The sequence below is a fragment of the Penicillium waksmanii genome (genome assembly GCF_028829765.1).
Source record: "Penicillium waksmanii strain IBT 27052 chromosome Unknown utg000001l:1.0-4852451.0:1.0-4856178.0, whole genome shotgun sequence".
Classification (NCBI taxonomy): domain Eukaryota; kingdom Fungi; phylum Ascomycota; class Eurotiomycetes; order Eurotiales; family Aspergillaceae; genus Penicillium; species Penicillium waksmanii.
Window position 1 is genome coordinate 1,447,781 of NW_026643248.1, and position 17,149 is coordinate 1,464,929.

At 48.8% G+C, this 17,149-nt stretch overlaps 9 protein-coding genes across 9 annotated transcripts; 5 read left to right on the top strand and 4 right to left on the bottom strand.

Annotated features, from left to right (window-relative positions):
* Positions 1 to 326: 326 nt before the first annotated feature.
* Positions 327 to 1,605, top strand: N7481_000520 (WW domain-containing protein; the record flags this gene model as incomplete). Its single annotated transcript, XM_057259739.1, has 4 exons — positions 327 to 370; positions 517 to 651; positions 710 to 1,033; positions 1,071 to 1,605. 4 exons carry the CDS (start codon positions 327 to 329, stop codon positions 1,603 to 1,605), a joined length of 1,038 nt encoding a protein of 345 aa, XP_057127571.1.
* A 397-nt stretch (positions 1,606 to 2,002) lies between these two features.
* Positions 2,003 to 3,201, bottom strand: N7481_000521 (uncharacterized protein; the record flags this gene model as incomplete). The annotated part of the gene is made up of 4 exons (XM_057259740.1): positions 2,003 to 2,223; positions 2,294 to 2,386; positions 2,434 to 2,998; positions 3,178 to 3,201. 4 exons carry the CDS (start codon positions 3,199 to 3,201, stop codon positions 2,003 to 2,005), a joined length of 903 nt encoding a protein of 300 aa, XP_057127572.1.
* A 568-nt stretch (positions 3,202 to 3,769) lies between these two features.
* On the top strand, positions 3,770 to 6,028 carry N7481_000522 (phosphate-sensing transcription factor PHO4; the record flags this gene model as incomplete). The annotated part of the gene is made up of 3 exons (XM_057259741.1): positions 3,770 to 4,315; positions 4,384 to 5,428; positions 5,496 to 6,028. The coding sequence occupies 3 exons, from the start codon at positions 3,770 to 3,772 to the stop codon at positions 6,026 to 6,028; spliced, it is 2,124 nt and encodes a 707-aa protein (XP_057127573.1).
* An 850-nt stretch (positions 6,029 to 6,878) lies between these two features.
* N7481_000523 (uncharacterized protein) lies at positions 6,879 to 7,298 on the bottom strand (the record flags this gene model as incomplete). The annotated part of the gene is made up of 1 exon (XM_057259742.1): positions 6,879 to 7,298. One exon carries the CDS (start codon positions 7,296 to 7,298, stop codon positions 6,879 to 6,881), a length of 420 nt encoding a protein of 139 aa, XP_057127574.1.
* Positions 7,299 to 7,831: 533 nt separating this feature from the next.
* N7481_000524 (uncharacterized protein) lies at positions 7,832 to 9,430 on the bottom strand (the record flags this gene model as incomplete). The annotated part of the gene is made up of 2 exons (XM_057259743.1): positions 7,832 to 8,421; positions 9,376 to 9,430. 2 exons carry the CDS (start codon positions 9,428 to 9,430, stop codon positions 7,832 to 7,834), a joined length of 645 nt encoding a protein of 214 aa, XP_057127575.1.
* Positions 9,431 to 9,537: 107 nt separating this feature from the next.
* On the bottom strand, positions 9,538 to 10,724 carry N7481_000525 (ribonuclease III; the record flags this gene model as incomplete). Its single annotated transcript, XM_057259744.1, has 2 exons — positions 9,538 to 10,548; positions 10,656 to 10,724. 2 exons carry the CDS (start codon positions 10,722 to 10,724, stop codon positions 9,538 to 9,540), a joined length of 1,080 nt encoding a protein of 359 aa, XP_057127576.1.
* Positions 10,725 to 10,893: 169 nt separating this feature from the next.
* On the top strand, positions 10,894 to 11,389 carry N7481_000526 (mitochondrial 37S ribosomal protein mS33; the record flags this gene model as incomplete). The annotated part of the gene is made up of 4 exons (XM_057259745.1): positions 10,894 to 10,926; positions 10,990 to 11,198; positions 11,254 to 11,303; positions 11,361 to 11,389. 4 exons carry the CDS (start codon positions 10,894 to 10,896, stop codon positions 11,387 to 11,389), a joined length of 321 nt encoding a protein of 106 aa, XP_057127577.1.
* A 499-nt stretch (positions 11,390 to 11,888) lies between these two features.
* On the top strand, positions 11,889 to 13,630 carry N7481_000527 (U2 snRNP complex subunit CUS1; the record flags this gene model as incomplete). Its single annotated transcript, XM_057259746.1, has 2 exons — positions 11,889 to 11,945; positions 12,005 to 13,630. 2 exons carry the CDS (start codon positions 11,889 to 11,891, stop codon positions 13,628 to 13,630), a joined length of 1,683 nt encoding a protein of 560 aa, XP_057127578.1.
* Positions 13,631 to 14,646: 1,016 nt separating this feature from the next.
* On the top strand, positions 14,647 to 15,021 carry N7481_000528 (uncharacterized protein; the record flags this gene model as incomplete). Its single annotated transcript, XM_057259747.1, has 2 exons — positions 14,647 to 14,685; positions 14,713 to 15,021. 2 exons carry the CDS (start codon positions 14,647 to 14,649, stop codon positions 15,019 to 15,021), a joined length of 348 nt encoding a protein of 115 aa, XP_057127579.1.
* Positions 15,022 to 17,149: the final 2,128 nt, after the last annotated feature.

A 17,149-nucleotide genomic window follows, 5' to 3' on the forward strand; every position in this document is an offset into this window, starting at 1 on the left:
TATCCAGAACAAGATCAAATAGTCTAAGTAGTTTATGTATCAGGGTAAACGATCAGCTTGTTGAGGGCGCCATGTATGTATAGACTGTACCATCTTTCTTTTGCCGGGTGGGGCTTTTTTATCTTAGTTGCCGCCGCTTTTATGAGGGCGCTCAGAGTCCTAAAACATATCCAACCCCATCATAGAAAGCGGCAAAGAACGGCAAAGAAACGACTTGAAAGCCACAATTAGAACCCTGGAACTAATCCTCCGTAGGCAGGTGTTTTAGTTCAAGGGTACTGCGTAGAACATTCCAAATCCACCAAGAATGACGTCGCACTGCCACAATGGCGACGGGGGCACAGCCACCAATTGCGTTGCCTGCGGGAATGTGCCCGTTTACTCCGTACTGATTACTCCATATAGCCAAGGGCCAAGAACCAACTAGTCCCCGGTCGTTTATAGTCCCGTTCCATTCCACCTCTCTCTCCTCCCACCTTTTCAATCCCTCCTTGCTTTTCTCTCTCTTCTCTACAGAGAACCCTTTCTTTATATCATTCCATCCATCGTCAGTGACACTTTATGTCGTCCTTTGCCCCGCCCCCCGGGCCTCCCCCCACCCTCCGTCCCGGACGGTTGGAAAGCACAATACGACGATCGCTACAAGGCCTGGTACGTCCAACTTCTCCCTCCCCCCTGCAAGGAAAATCCGAAATAACAAACCCCCCAGGTTCTTCGTGGACCTCGCAACCGGAAAATCCCAATGGGATAACCCACAATCAGCCTCCGCCCCTCCAGGCCCTCCCCCGCCCGCCTCCTCAGAGCTCCCACCATACGAACACAGCGGTCCCGGCGACCCATCCGCCCTAGCAAGCGCCAGCGCAGGAGAAAAGAAAAGCGCCATGTCCTCAAATAACCCCTACAACCCCGCAAACGGGCCCTCGGGACCCCACGGCAGTTCCAACATGGATGAAGACGCTAGACTAGCTGCCAAGCTCCAAGCCGAGGAAGATGCCCGCGCGGGGACCCGAGACGTCGGAGGGCCCGGTTCTTCGTCGGACTATTACAATAACAACAATGCCCAGCCGCAGTCAAACACTCCCCCCCTACGCTGGCGGATCGCAAAGTCAAAGTCCGATGCCGGAGCAGAAGCGCAGCAAGGGTGGGTTTTTGAGTAAATTGATGGGCAAGGCTTCTGGTAGCTCGGGCTCAAGTTCATCACGACCATACCAGCAACAGCAGCAATATTATCCGCAGCAGCAGGGTGGATATGGCGGTGGCGGTGGCGGTGGTTATGGTGGTGGTTATCCCCAGCAAGGCCCGCCTATGGGATACGGCGGATACCCCCAGCAGGGAGGATATGGGGGATACCCGCAGCAGGGATATGGTGGTGGATATCCCCCGCAGCAGGGCTACTATCAGCAGCAGCCACAGCGGAGAACGGGTGGTGGTGGAATGGGGACGGCTGGTGCGGCGGCCCTTGGTGTTGGTGGTGGGTTGTTGGGTGGAATGTTGATTGCGGATGCAATTGATGATCATGAGGATCATGACAATTATGATAATGGTGGTGGTGGTGGCTACGATGATGGCGGTGGTGGTGATTTCGATGGTGGTGGTGATTTCTAGACGATTCGCTCCATACCGCATTTCGTCGCATGGCTTTGCTTTTGGATTGCTATTGCTCCAGTTGAGTTAAAGTTGAGTCGAGTTCTTATGGGTTCGGCGTACATATGGTATATGGTACCGGGTATCAGCTCGGGTGGAGGTTAACTGTGGAATTTCCTGCGTTTTATTTTTGTCCTGCTATTTTGCTCTTTTTCGTTGTTTCAAGCCGCGCATCGACGTATCATGATTTATGTTTATGGGATATGAGGCAAAATTTTCCAATCGAGTCACTCTGGACCTTATTGTATACCGAGTAACTTAACTGTACATTATCAAGCAGTAGTTTCGAATTTGATAGGCTTTGAACCCCCAAATCAAACCAAACCAGTACAGTGTCTGGTCAATATCTACGACCCCTCTAAGCACGTCGCCGCGCAGAACCGCCAGATTCCCGACCCGTAGCACCAGCACCAGCACCAGCACCGCTACCCTCCGCATTGGCAGCGGGACTGGGCTTGGACGTGGTACCAGCCATCCAACCGGCCAGATCAAAGCCGCCGCCGGCCATGGCGCTACTGGCGCCGGAGATGGGCGAAGAGCGTTGCTGCTCTTCGAATTCGGCGCGCATTTCGGGGTCCACTGATGATATGTTAGAAGGAGGTTCTGAATAGATCTAATTATAGAGATATAGAAGAACGATGGCACATACTGTTCTCCATGAGCTTCGGCATGCCGAGGGTGAAAACGAGGGCGACGATGGCGAGGAGGATCATTGGGTTCTTGACGAGGCTGAGGGGTGAGACTAGATGATTTATATGTCAGTATACAGTACAGTACAGTACTTGGTACCCTCACGGCCGGGCGGGGGGGGAAAGGAACTGTATTCTGTTTTCCAGTCACGCATAAACTCACATTTAGCACGCTCCTCATAGAAACCCTTCCGACCCAGAACCTTCGCCTCAACGACCACATTGGTGGTTCTCTTATTGGCAACGTCGACGACATATTTCTCCGCACCACGATTATCCCAGGGGTTACCGCGGAAAGTCTCCCAGATACCCAAGATAGACCCGTCGGCCGCGACATCGACGCGGTAGGGGGCGAAGACGAATCCGGCGGAGCGAATATCCAAGATATAAGACTCGGGTTTGCCGGAGGGAATGTTTCGGAAGACCAGGGTTGAAGAGCGGGTGAGAGATGTTGTTAGGATATGGTCATGTCGGTCCTCTTGGGGGAGGGTGGTGAGGGTGGCATGAGTAGTTGCGGGGAGGACATGAGGGTTTGGGAGGTTTGTTGAGGGGGGGAATGCTGATTGTGAGGGATGCAGCTGCGAGCTGGAAGAGCAGTGCGAAGATGAGGACCAGCATTGTGATGGTGGTGGGGAGTGTACAACAACGGTGGTGGGGGGTGTTAACTGGGAAGTGAAGCCGATGCTGGCAATATAGCAAGGCCAAGGCCAATGGTAAATGGCAGCTGAGGTCAAAGGGTGCAGTATAGTGGGGTTCAGGTCGATGGGTGTGGTTTAGATGGGACACCTGACCTGCACCTGACTGGCACGTGACTTGCATCTGACGATGCCAAGACCAGACCCACCCAGATTTGTTCGGGAAAAAGCATTTCACTCTCCACTGTGGGAAAAAGAGTGGGTGGAGGACAAGTGGACTGTGTGGGTTTATGTTGAGATCTTGGGGATTAACAATGGGGGGGTACCCGGTACTTGGTACTTTTTACAGGGTCAATGATACTATCATAATAGATTAATCAATATAAAGTTGCCTAGAGATCGTAAAATGACTGGGCGATCTCATGATGCACTCCCAGTCTTCCTCGCATACGCGCCTCTAGCGCGTTAAGGACCCAAAAAGCCAAAGGCCGGTAACTTCAACCGTCTCCGCCCGAGCGAGCACCTCTCCACCTTCTCTCTAGTCTTCTCTAGCCCAGAGTTCTCGGTTCCTCTGGTTCACTCCCTGGTTCACTCCTCTCCCTCTCCCCTTGTCTCCCCTGACATCGCTGTGACTCTCTCTTTTCTTTTTTCTGCCTGGTATTGGGGACTCTCAATCTCACCTGCTTATCTCTTCATCTTGAAGTGATACCCCCGCCCGCCCCTCTCCGATTGGCCTCGATAAATAAAAAGTGTGCAAGAGACCATTCTGGGGCCAGAAAAAGACACACAAGAGACGCCATTATGGAGCAGCAACCCGCCATGTCTTGGCCTGAACAGTTGCAGGAAAATCCCCTCATTGCCCCGCCAGGAGACGATGAGTTCTCCAATTTCCTGGAGTTCAATATGCACTTCCCCGATCTTGAGGGGCACGGGCCAGGACCAGGACCAGCACAGGAACACTCACATTCTCAGTTGCAGCAGCAACATGTCCTTGTCCCTCCCACCACCACCGCTCCCGAGATGACCTCCGACCCACGATCGCATCCATTTACAACAATGGAAGGACTGGCTATGGATTTCACCGGCCATCCCGCCATGTCGCAGCCGCAGCAGTCACAGTCGCACGCACACCCCGGCCCGATTCCTTACTCGACCCCCAGCATGACCCCGGGATTCTGTGCCCAGGATGCCTCACACTCTTCGGCAAATCACTCCTATATGCAGGGACAACAAGGCATCCCTCCGACCCCCAACAGCATGGAGTTACACGGCAATGCCGCCCGGTACTCCCATCAGGACGACCATTCGGATATGTACGATCGTTACTCGCGTATCAATGAGGAACAGGTATGTGTTAAACCCCTGAACAATTGACCCTTCTTTTCGCCTCCGATCTCATCCTAACCTTTCAACAGGCACTTTACACCCCGCTAGTATCTCCCGCGATGACTCCGCTGGAGAACCAATTCCGCCTGCCCGAATATACGATACCCGGAGAATACTTCACTCCCCTCACCTCACCTGCTCTCGAGGCACAAAATTCCAGCAGTTCTAATAATGCCTACGCATACCATGCTCGCCAGGTATCAGACGTGGGATTTGTCCCGTCAAGCGCCGAAGTCAACTTCCTCCCGGGAACCTCTATGCCACCATCCCCTAGTATCATCCGCAAGACCAACCGCCGGCGGGGGTCGACAGCTGCTTCCTCGCGGATTCCTGGTGGTAGGAGTAAGGTCAAACAATCGCCTTCACTCCGTGCACAGAATCAGCGCACCAAGGGGAAGTCGACACCAACCTCGGAGGAGTTCTACAACAGCCTGACACATGAATTGGCCAAGCCGCAAAATCACGATGTGCGCTCTCTACAAGTAAGCAGCACTGAAGGTTCGGGTCAGGATTCCGTTTCGCCAGAGCCCTTGTCCGAACCTCTGATGCCCCCACCAGCTCTGCCAGCGCCTCGAATATCCCCTGTTATCACAGCGGAACCACCCCAGTCTCCCGGAACCGCTGCCACTCCAGCAACCTTGATGCGCATTCAACGCTCGCAGCATGCTCTAGAATCCTCGGGACAGTTCGGCGGAGCGCAATTGGAAAGCCATGACGAACTCATGGAGGATATTTCTCTTCCGGAGGCTGCCGCGCCGGCCTTGCAGCCACGCCCTCAGGTCAACCGCATCGACACGAGTATCCGCACGAATGCACCCAGCCCGGCAATCTCTGCCAATTTGACCCCTTCCTTGGATCCCCGGTCTGCCGCAACAGACCGAACGGGATCTATTACTCTGAGTCCACGTACCATGGCCATGCCATCCCCCAGTGGTCCAGTACCGAAACGCTCAGACCCATCCCGATCGTCGATCTCCAGTCGGAAACGCCCCAGCGTGAGCTCCACACAGGCAAGCCCTCAATTGCGGCCGAAGATTAGTCCCAGCATCCAGCCGATGATGCGTGGTAGCGAGAGTAAGTGAAACCAGTCCAGTCACGCCTTTAAATCTTGACACTAACAGTTCTCTCTCCCCGGTTACAGGTCTGACACAAGACGCAATTTACCTGGCTTCCAAGTCAAATTACCAGCACATTTTAGACGGAACATTGCCATCTGGCGTCTCATACCCAGAAACACTCGCAGAGAACTTGAGCTCCAAGCGCACGAACCACAAACTAGCAGAACAGGGGCGTCGAAACCGAATCAACAATGCTTTAAAGGAAATCGAGGCATTAATTCCACCCGAATTCGTCCAAGCCAAACAGGCCAAAGAGGCTGATTTAACTGGCATCAAGCCTAGTGACAAGGAGAAGGAAAAGCCTGCCAATCAAGCCATCAGCAAAGCCAGCGCCGTGGAAATGGCCATTGATTATATCAAGGCTTTGAAACTTACCCTTGAGCAAACCACCACGAAGCTGGTTGCGGCCGAAGCAAGGTTGGCTAGCAGTGCTTCTCCCGTCAATGGTAATTGCAATGCCAATGAGATCTCTTCGGATGGTACTACCACCCCGGTAGGCAAGTCAACGAATGTTGCTGGTTCAGTCTCGGAAACGAATGGTTCTTTGTCAACCTGAATGGGAATGTGAATGTACGCTAAAATGGGATGGGGAATTCGGTTCAGCTTATGGCTTAGTCTTTACCTTTTCCCTACTCTCACTCTTCCTTTCTTTTCCCTTTTGAATGTTTGTTTCTATATTTTACGGACGGGGTTTAAGGTTCAAGCTCAAGATTCAAGCGGCAACTGGATTCTTTTTAAGTCGGATTTCTAAACGACTATATCTCGTGCTTTTCCGCAAACGCGTGATGAATTTTTTCTTCGGTTCGGGGTTTGGTTTGGTTTGGTTTGGGTGGCCTGGTAGCGTTGGTGTTGCGTCTTTTCCCCTTTTTCGGGTGGTGGTTTTTTTTTTTTGCCCTTGCTATTGATTGATGTCTGCTATTGATGTCGCCGATTTATGCCTCATTTTCACCACATGCTTACTGCAAAGGCAAATTTTAACTCTATACATAGATCTTCTTTCGAGTACATATTTTCAGAATTGATGATTCTTTTTGATTTTCTCTACCTATTGTAGTATCATCCATGACGGATGCAGTCCAGGGATGTTTAGTATGAAGTATAAAACAGTGGTTGGCAAATACATAAGCCCACTCCACAATGTGGGAATATGAGAATATGTATATGGTCATGATTACTATCAATTGAATTGAAAGGCGTAAGAGTAAGAGTGTGAGGGATCATAACTAATAGTACAGTTGCGCCAAAATGCTTCCAGTATTTGGCCCTGCTCTTCCGAGAACTCCTTACCACGCAAAGGTGATAACAAAGGTTACTAAATAACCATAGGAAGGATATGTAAAACAAAGAACCACAACGCCATCCAAAACCACCCCAAGCCAAGCCAGCTCAGATCAGGTCAGATCAGATCAGTACAAGACTCCCCCGCCAATACTTTCATCCGCCATGCGTTGGAGATGGCCCTCAGCCAACTCACTCTTCAACGCACATATTGAACTTTCACGATCCAATCGGTCCCAATCACGAAGACCCGCTCTCCTAGGCTTCTGCGTCGCCGCCATCTGCTCAAGTAACTTTTCCTTATCCGCATCAAGTTGAGCAAGCCGTCTCTCAGTCGTAACATCCAGCGCTGAGGGTAGAGCCCTGCCCCCTGGGACAATCGAGCCCAAGCCCGCGAGATAATTGGGAGGTTTGGGCGTCAAAGGAGAAACGGCCCCTACCGAACTACCCTGGCGAGAAGAACCTGGGTGGCCCCGGTATCCTGGGCCACTGGGGACTGGGGATGAGAAGGATGCTCGAGGACCGGATGGAGCACCGTGCGAGGGCATTATGGATGATGGGCGACGCGGGCCCATTGAGGGCGATCCCATCCATGGTCCGTCTCGTGGACCGGATGCGTGACGGGGCCGGGTTGGTGCTGCTAAAGCGGGAGCGTTGTGAGGGCCGCGATTGTGGGGTGGTGGACCCCTTGATGGTCCGAGTGGTGGGGTTTGGCTCAGAGCGAGGTTTCGAGGTTGGGTTGGGATGTTTCTGTTTAAGCGGGGCGCTCCTGGGGGTCCTTGCTCGGAAAAGTCTTTTCTAGGTAAACGTTCCGCGTTGTCTGGTCCTTTCGTATGGTTCGCGGCCGTTTCTTGGGGTTGATCCCGACGAGGGGATCGTCCTGGTGGACCTGCACCCGCCCCAGAAGACCGGTAAAGAGGAGAATGGCGTGCAGGTGAGCGGCTGCGGCTTTGGAGAAGGGGTAGACCACTACGTTCGGCGTGGTTGAAGGGAGATGATCGTCTTGATGTAGTATTCGATTCACTTGCCAGGGCGTGTGTAGGCGATGCTTGTCTGGATCGTGATGAAGGGCGATCTCTGTTCATATCGGCATGCTGTTCGCGGCGGTAAGGCTGAGAGGGACTTTGCGAGCGAATTGTAGGCGGCCGAGGGGCCGGGGCCGGGGCCGGGACCGGAGCTCTTGGAGACAGCACACGACTGTTCCTGTCGTTATTGGGAACGGTGGGAGTACTTCGCCTAGCTGGCCGGACTTCTTGATTTCCTGGAGATACGTCGCGGGCACGGCGCGGGCTGCTCCGACCCCGTGAAGCATCGCGCGGTTTTCCATCATTGTACGGAGACCGGGGTCTCCACGACGGAGGAGGCGGCGATCTAGTCCTTTCGTCTCTTCTGGGAGAGAATCTTCGAGGAGGTGGCGTTCGACGGCGACCGTATGGGGCTTGACCATAGGCTCGTGGTTGGAAGGGGGGTGTTCGTGAGCGCCGGCGGTAGTCAGGAGGCGAACGACTTCGGGGTCGTGCAAATCCTCGATTTGACGGCACCCAGGTGTCAGCGCGAGGGCGAGAGCGATTTCGTGGGGGAGAACGTCGTCGGCCCTCGTAGCCTCGAGATGGTGATCTAGCGGACCGGTCTGAGGGTCGGTAGCTTTCCCCTCCTCGCCGGTCGTCAAATCTGCTGAGAATTGTTAGTTATATGGCTTGCATAGAATTGGGCGCGACAAACCTTCTGCGATCACGATCCATCCCCAAGAATTATGCGAATTCGATATCGCAAGAACTCAGTCGCGCAAATGCGGATGAAAGGGAAAGATTGGGCGGTCTATAGAGGCAGAAATATATGGATGACAAAGCGCTTTTCAAGGCGGTAGCCAATCAGATACTTAGGAAGTATAAATTACACATTGGCAGGCACGACAGCCCTACTTTCCATATTTCCATATTTCCATTCACTACATTCATCTACTACGGCAGGCACGACGGTACCTACTTAGGCAGGTGCTACCTTGTATCTGTCCTTCTTCTTAAATAGCCAGGCATTGCCGTGAATAAACATAACAATAGCAAACCCCTCCATTTCATTGCGTCTCTCCTAGTCAGAGTGCATCACACCAAAACAAATGCCATGTCTTCAAAACTCATCAGCCGGCCGTATATTTGCTGACTTGGCAAGCCTGGAAAGCTCTTATTCCGGAGCACTACGACAAAGAAACGAAGCTTCGAATATTACTCGAACAGACTATCAACTACATGAGAGACCTAGAGTGCAAGTGTGGATTTAAACAAACAAGCATGACTTTATTTCTTACAGCACTTAAATATTCTACAGAATCAGTACTTCTGGCATAACCATTGTCATTTTGACAATCTGAGTTCTCGTTCGAGCACACAGAGAAACCGCATGTAAATACTACTACCATCACTTTCATGATTGGAAGTGGCTAGTTTTCGCCCTGCATCTGTCCCAAAGGCCGCAGACCCACTTAGATCGTTGACAATTTGTGCTAGAGGCAAGAACCCTCGCCTACCCTCGCCTAGCTGAAAAGAAAACTGTCTCGGCGGGTGCGGACTGGTCAAATCTAGATTTCGAATGCCGAGAGGCAGCAATTTTGTGTAGCTAGTCTCTGACTAGTGGCGAAGCCACGTGGGAATTGACAAGTGATCTTTTTATCCAGAAATTGCATAAAACGACACTCCACACTCGTACGAGCATGGTTCTGCTTCGTGTCCAGTATTTACAAATCAAGAGAGATTATGTGGTGAGATGGGGAATACTTAGCCTTGATTGATTTCATTTATTACCTAGTAATGCCTTTTTCTTTAAATTAATTTCTGTAACCAGAGGGTTTGCAAGAGCATTCCTGGCAGCCTCATCACCAGCCGCATTCTTCTTTAGACCCTGACCAGAGCCAAGGTGCTGATTTTCCCACCCCCAGCCAGTAAAATACACCCCAATGAAGTATGTTTGACTGCCGGTGCCCTTTGGGTGTACCGAAGGTTTTTCTTCAATGTACTTGAGCTTGGTGCCATGGCCCATGACTTTTGTAGATAGTTCATCCTTTGAGTTCAACTTTGAGTTTTGTGGCCCCAAATTGACGAGCTTTGGTAACCATAAGCTCGTCAACCATTGATCTGCAATCTCATACCCGCCGACAGGATCAGAAAGTATGATTGCAGCCACATAAGCCTCGAAAATATCACCCCTTATCTTGACCCATCGTTTTAACTGGGTGTCGTAATCCTGTGGCACAATAGCCCTACGAGAGAAGCCATATGAATCAGCGAAAGCCGAGAGGGTTTCGTTTTTGACCAGCAATTCTCGAATTTGGGATATTCTGCCGGACGCAAGATCTGGAAATGTTTTCCAGATCAGCTTAGTCGCAATCAACTCGATGTAAGCATCGCCCAGTAGCTCCAGGCGGTCGTAATTTGCATTGGAATCGTTGGCGCAAGCGGGGTGGGTGAAGACGGCCTTTTCCAGGCGATCATCTAGAATGGGCGGCAAATCGGGATGCCATGAGCCGTTTTCATTTCCCCTCGAATCAGAGGTAGACTGGCTGGCATTTTGCCCCTTGTTGACTTGCAAGTTTTCCTCCTTTGCGTCCCTTTGGTACAATAAAGTGTCAAGTGTGGAAATTGTGGTTGCGATGTTGGGTTCGGCTCTAAGCAAATCGGTATCCTTCTTGACCTCCCGAATGAGTTGTTTTAGGGTTGAGAGATGGGATATTGATTGAGATTGCTGGGCGGAGTCATATTTGCTTGTACTTGAATCGACTGGCAAATTTGCAGTCGAATGGATTGTCTTCAAAGTCTTGTCAGTTCAACTCAATGGACTATGTAGACAGATTCGTGAGGGAGATGCCTGATTATGGACGCACGAGCCGACGGGAAGAAAAATTAGACTCTTACCTTGATGCGCTTGTCAGACTCACTGTTATGCCTGCCACCGGAGGCATCGCGCAACCTTTTGGAGCTCATTTTGATGCGGGTTGAGCGGAGGAAGAGCATCGCGGCGGGCCCACCTCCAAAAAAATACAATCACGTGACTCTATCGGAGGCGCGCCCCAAGGCCGACCTAGGCCGATTGGATCCATTCCACCCTCATCTTCACTTCGACGGTCAACACCACCCTCGAAGCCGTGCGAAGATGTCACAACCTCGGATCCTCGAGTTGGTGAAGGTATATTCCCATTGCACTACCCAGCAAAGATAGCCGTTCCGCTGACCGTTCCGCTCTCTCTAGACTCAATGTCGCATCTTCTCCCTCAATTTCAACCCTGAACGACTCCGGCTCGGAAACAAGGTCCTCAGACAACGGCTGCGTGGTCCAGCACTCGCGGCATGGTATCCCAAGAAGGACGTCTCATTCAGGGACCTACAGAACACATACAAGCCACTCGGCTTGACGACTTTTGACGAGGCTGAGGACGATCGAGAGGAAGCCATTCAAATGTATGTGTGCCATATTCCTTTGTCGAAAGGTTCGCCCGTTGACTTTATTCTACAGTGCCAAATTGAGAGGTAAAGGACGACCTAAGAAGAAGAGGACCGCAGCCGGTAAGTTTGCCCTCCCATCTCAAAACCCAGCTGAGTGGCTCACTAACAATCCACCAGAATCGAAATCCGCGAAGAAGAAGAAATAGACCCGCTTCCCCACGGCAAATACTCCTACATTTTACAAGAACTTCGATTGCCCATCTGGCCCTCGTGCATCTAGCTTGCTGTCTCTGGATCTCTTAACAGGACTTTGCCATGGTTTAGATCTGAGGCTGTTGTGATTTTGGTTCTTTTCACTTCACATGCTCACAAGCATGCTTTTCTTTATTAGCATATCCCCTAAATCACATGTACACTAGACCAGAATTGAATTGAAGGGCCCTACGGCCCTGCCAAAACCTTCAACACTCAATAAACGATCCATTGAATAGATCCATCAGCCATGTCGTCGCGGGTTATCGTAGTTTGCGAAAATGTAGCGGGCGGTGAACCCGATAGCCAATGATATTGTTGGACCGGAGGGTAGCTTGGCATTCGCGGAAACTGCTTCACGGCGCGACTCCATTTGACTTTATCAACCTCCTACAGCTCTCTTCCACAGCCGAACCACCCCACAGGCTATTGTGGGTTGACAAGTCAGCGGCCATGGCGGGAAACAAGAACCAGCTTCGAAGAGCTCGGAAAAAGGCCCAGAAGGCCGAGGTGAGTTCTGTCCTCGTCCCCGGCGCATGATTCGTCACTAACCTTTCATTTTCCTTCAGGCTGTCAACGCGCCGGTCGAGAAGTCCCAGGAACCAGATTCATCATCATCATTACCACCCAGCGCCCCGATTACAGAAGATGTATCGTCTGTCGCACCGGTTGCAGCCGCCCCAGCGGACGATGACCCACTATGGGAGATGTACAAGGGTCTCATCACTAAATTCGACGAGACGGGAGACAATGCCCCTACAAAGGAGAGCGAAAAGCCGGAGGTCTTTTTCGACGATGAGGACGAAATCCCTGACGAGGAGGAAACCGACGAGCCCAAGATCTCCAAGAAGAAGCGAAAGGAGTTAAACAAACTATCCGTCGCCGAATTGAAGGCCATGGTACACAAGCCGGAAATTGTAGAATGGACAGATACTTCCGCCTCAGACCCTCGACTCTTAATTCATCTCAAGGCGCATCGAAACGTGGTCCCGGTCCCCTCCCACTGGTCCCTCAAGCGCGAGTACCTTTCGTCCAAGCGCGGTGTTGAAAAGGCACCCTTCGCGCTTCCGAAATTCATTCAAGAAACGGGAATATCCGAAATGCGCGACGCCGCATTAGACAAGCAAGATGCGTCTTCTCTCAAACAAAAACAACGCGAGAGGGTGGCGCCGAAAATGGGAAAATTGGATATCGATTATCAAAAGCTCTACGAGGCGTTTTTTCGCTTCCAGACCAAGCCAGAATTGACACGTTACGGTGAAATCTATTACGAAGGCAAGGAGTATGAAACCAACCTCAAACATCTTCATCCCGGCGATTTGAGTGATGAGTTGAAGGAGGCCCTCAACATGCCCCCCGGCGCTCCCCCGCCGTGGCTCATCAACCAACAACGATATGGACCTCCGCCTTCTTACCCTTCCTTGAAGATTCCAGGTCTCAATGCACCACCTCCACCGGGTGCAATGTGGGGCTACCATCCGGGAGGATATGGAAAACCTCCCGTGGACGAACATAACAGGCCGCTGTATGGCGGTGATATCTTCGGTGTTCTACAGCCTCAACAAAATGTCCAGCAAGGAGAGCCAGTCGAGAAAGATCTCTGGGGAGAATTGCAAGAGTCGGAAGAATCCGAAGAAGAAAGTGACGAGGAGGGAGACGAGGACGAGGATGAGGAAGATGAAGATGAGGCACAGGAGAATGGAACACATTCTCCGAGTGGCCTGGAAACCCCTGGTGGCATGGCCTCCGCTGTTCCATCGGAGATTGGAACAACCGAGAATATCTCAGGAGAATTCGATGTCCGCAAACACCACCGTGGAACGGAGACCGAGGAGTCCGTCCACCCGCGGAGTGCTTACCAAGTCATTCCTGAAAGACAAGCCAATGTCCAAGGTTTCTTCGGCGGTGACAGAACATACGATCTCAGCCAACCGTCCGGCAACCCACCTTTACTCGGCGCGGACGATCAAAATCGCAAGCGCAAGAAGCCCGGCGATGTTGAGGTATCTGTTGATTTGGATGCACTTCAATCCGGGGACGGTCTGAACAAGGATAATCTTCAAAATCTCTACGAGTCGGAGAGGCAACAACAGAATCAACCCCAATGGGGGTTCCAAGAGGATCTCAGCGACATGATTGCACAAGAGAGCCGCAAGCGATTACGGAAGGACGAAGAACGAAAGGGCAAGCGGTGATAAATGGATTGATGGATTTGTTTGTTCTGTTTCTTTGGACCATCACAGGCGCTAACTATTTCCTCTTGTATTTTTATTACAATGACCCAATTTCGAAATCTTTCTTGGACGAGATGATCTTTCCAACTAGCTCATCGATGTAGCGCTGTTTTGATATACAAATCTCTATATGGTGGACGCGGCGGAAGTACCCCCAGCCGAGGGTTTCGATAGTAGAGAGGCATTACCTTCAACGGTATGTACTGTAGTAGGTACTAGAATGTAAAACGTACTATGGACATATTGGTAGTTCCTCTGCTTGATTTCTCGCCAGATTTGAGGCGCGCTGACTAGGGCTAGCTGGGTGCCTGGTTCTGCAGGCATAGAATGTCTATGTGCAAAGCATCAAGAGGTCGTCACAATCTCGTCAACTTCTGGAACGACTTACTTCCTTATTTGTCTCTCCTATCTCACATGTCCCCACAGCTACACTTAACGGCAATATCATCGGTCAAGTTCCCCTGCTTCGAGATGTCCATCCCCAGAACTCCCTTCTTTCTTGGCCTCGCCGGCACTGAAATCACAACTGAGGCGAAACCAGACCTCCAGCTGTCAACATGAACATGGATCATAGCAGAGGGACTGGAGGAAGTAACCAGCCCATCATATTACATGAAAATCGATGGACTTGGGCCCGGGTGGGCCACTGGGAAATTCCTATGTCACGAAAAAGGTGATCCTAAGAAAGTACCTGCATTCATGAGAATTTACAAGCGGATCCCTACTATGGGCACCGAATACTCATCCACCGAAGTGAGAGCCGCTCAAGCTGTCTCATCGGCTGCATTGAGGGAATTGGACGCGGCAAAAACTCTTCTGAAGCATGAATGTGACGCCGTGCCCCGGTACCTGAGATACTAAGAGGGACAACAGGCTAGCAATGGCATCTTCCCTTGGGGGTTTATGACAACGATCATCTGCAGGTATTCCACTTTCAATAAAATTCTTTTGGGATCTGGATAAATTCCGGCGAGATCATGTCCGTCAAGAATTTCGTCGCGTTTTCGGGTAAGTATGTACCCTCTTAACCACTAATCTCAAAGGCTAACTGGTCGATAATGAAGCTTGTCAAGTGCAAAATTCAGCCGTCCCCGGGCATGTCAAAGTTGGTCTATGATAAATCTACTGGGAAGATGTATGTGGGCTTCTTGAATCATGCTGCAGGCCCCGGGCCCCGGAGATCCCACACTAAACTCCAACTCTTATTTTTTAGGCACATTGCCGGTTTCCGAGCCGCCCTCCCCGCGGATGGACAAAGCAAATGGAGTAATTCCATCTTTATGTTGTACGGTCTGGCTAAAAGGCCCGGAGGATCTGATCGGACTGAATTTGAGCAGGGATTGGAGTTCTGAACCGGGCCATTCAATGAATGGCAGATAAATTATCTTGCTCCATATTCAATGATATTCCCTATTTTGTCTGGGAAATCTGGGGACTTCCCCTTGGCTTAAGTGCTTACGGCGCTCCATAAGCGCAGGGTGATCAGTAGTTGTATATTAGTATAGTGGTATTTTACAGTGGCAGCGCAAAAGTTCCCAAGCTCTTGTTGACCGGCCTGGTCTCCGCCTACTAAGGTGGACTAGTAGCAATATATTCCCTCTCAGGTAGCTACTTGTTTGCCATTAGAAGGCAGTCATCAATAGTGGGCAACAAGAGATTTCAAACTTTTGCAACGCCACTGTAAAATACCCCTATATACAACTACTGACCACCCTGCGCTTATGGAGCGCCGTAAGTGCTCACCATATTACCACTTTTCACTACAGGTCATGAAATATGATGTACTAGCCCGACCCCTGTGCAACTTTCTTCTCTCAGTTAACACCTCCTATCCCATCAACAAAGATTAGATGTTGTAAAATTCGCCGCTGGGTTGGCGATAATTCTTTTTGTAAGCAGGATGTATTTAATGAAGATAGATATTAGATAATTACACTCCTAGAAGCATTCTCAAGCTAGTATAATTATTATTTAAGAGCCCTAGTAGAATAAACAGAGTAATACTACCTATAAACTTATTACTATGATCTATTAACTATTATTCCCTAAAGGCCTTAGCTAAAAGTATATACCTATATATCTATCTTTATATCTTAAAGTAAATTAATCCTATAATATAGTCCTATAGTATAATCAATAAGAATTATTAGTTATTAAAGCTATACTATAACTACTCTAGGGGTAATTAGACTAACCTTTTTCTCTATAATATATATTATTATTTGTTAGATACTATAATACTAAGTATACTCTACTTTAAAATTAAGAAATGACCTAATACTAAATATATTATAGTCAGTAATTTTAACCTCTATTACTAGGTCTAGGGCATTATATAAGCTAGTAATAACTTCTAATTAGAGTAGCTTCTAACTATCCTTAGGGATTATACTATAGAGATACTTAATAAAAAGGATATAATTATCTAGGACTACTTTAAGAGAAGAGAGAATATAGAGAATTTAAAGTACTTAGAGCTAGAGGAATCTCTATTATAGGGCTATACTGCCTAATAATTAGCTATCAATTAATTAATATCTTAGACAGAACTATCTGATTAGATAAACTTATCTTTTACTAAAGAATATTAAGAAATAGTTTAAAAGTATTACTAGCTTTATAAAAAGTAGTAATATTTATATAACACTATTAATTAGATACTCTATAAAACTATATATAATTTTAAAACCTATTATAAGATGGGAATGCTCGCTGGCAGTCTGTCAAGCAGACAGGTTGATTATAAGAGAACAAAACCACTATACTCACAGAGTGCAGGAGAGAGTAGCAGTAGACAAAGTATAACACTATCAAGATACAATTAATAAGACATTTAAGTCTTTATAAACATACGATATACCAATACCACAACTTTAACCTTAGTAAAACCTAAAGAATAATTTATAAGGGAGAACATACCTATTATTATTAATACTATAGAACAAACGCTACTTATTCTTATAAAACTAAATAGCGACCTTGTTACTAAAGCCCTAATTACCTAACTATAGAATACTAGTATTAAGAGCAGAATCCCCTATTATATACTACCCTTCCTAAAAAATTAACTGTTCCTAAGTTAATTTAAAATAAAAGAAATAAAAGAAATAAAAGAAATAAAAGAAACAATATCTATATTATTTTAGATAGTACCTCTGATAGTTACTCTATACTTTATCTATTAATCAGTACCTAGCTACTATAAGAAAGGCTAATCTCTGCCTTATAAGTAGGTTGCTATATATTAAACAGTAATTAAAATTTAGCAGAAGTATAAATAGGCTTATTAGGTAACAGATCTAGTTCTTAGTTATTAATAAGTATACCCTTCTTAATATAGTAGAAAAATAAGTTTTTACTGTATCCTTTTTTCTCTAAATACTTAGTTAGTTTAAAGCAGTATAGGTACTTATACTAAGCTTTCTCTTACCAGTTATAAACTATTACTCTTATAACCTTAGGGTCTTTTCTAAAAAAAAT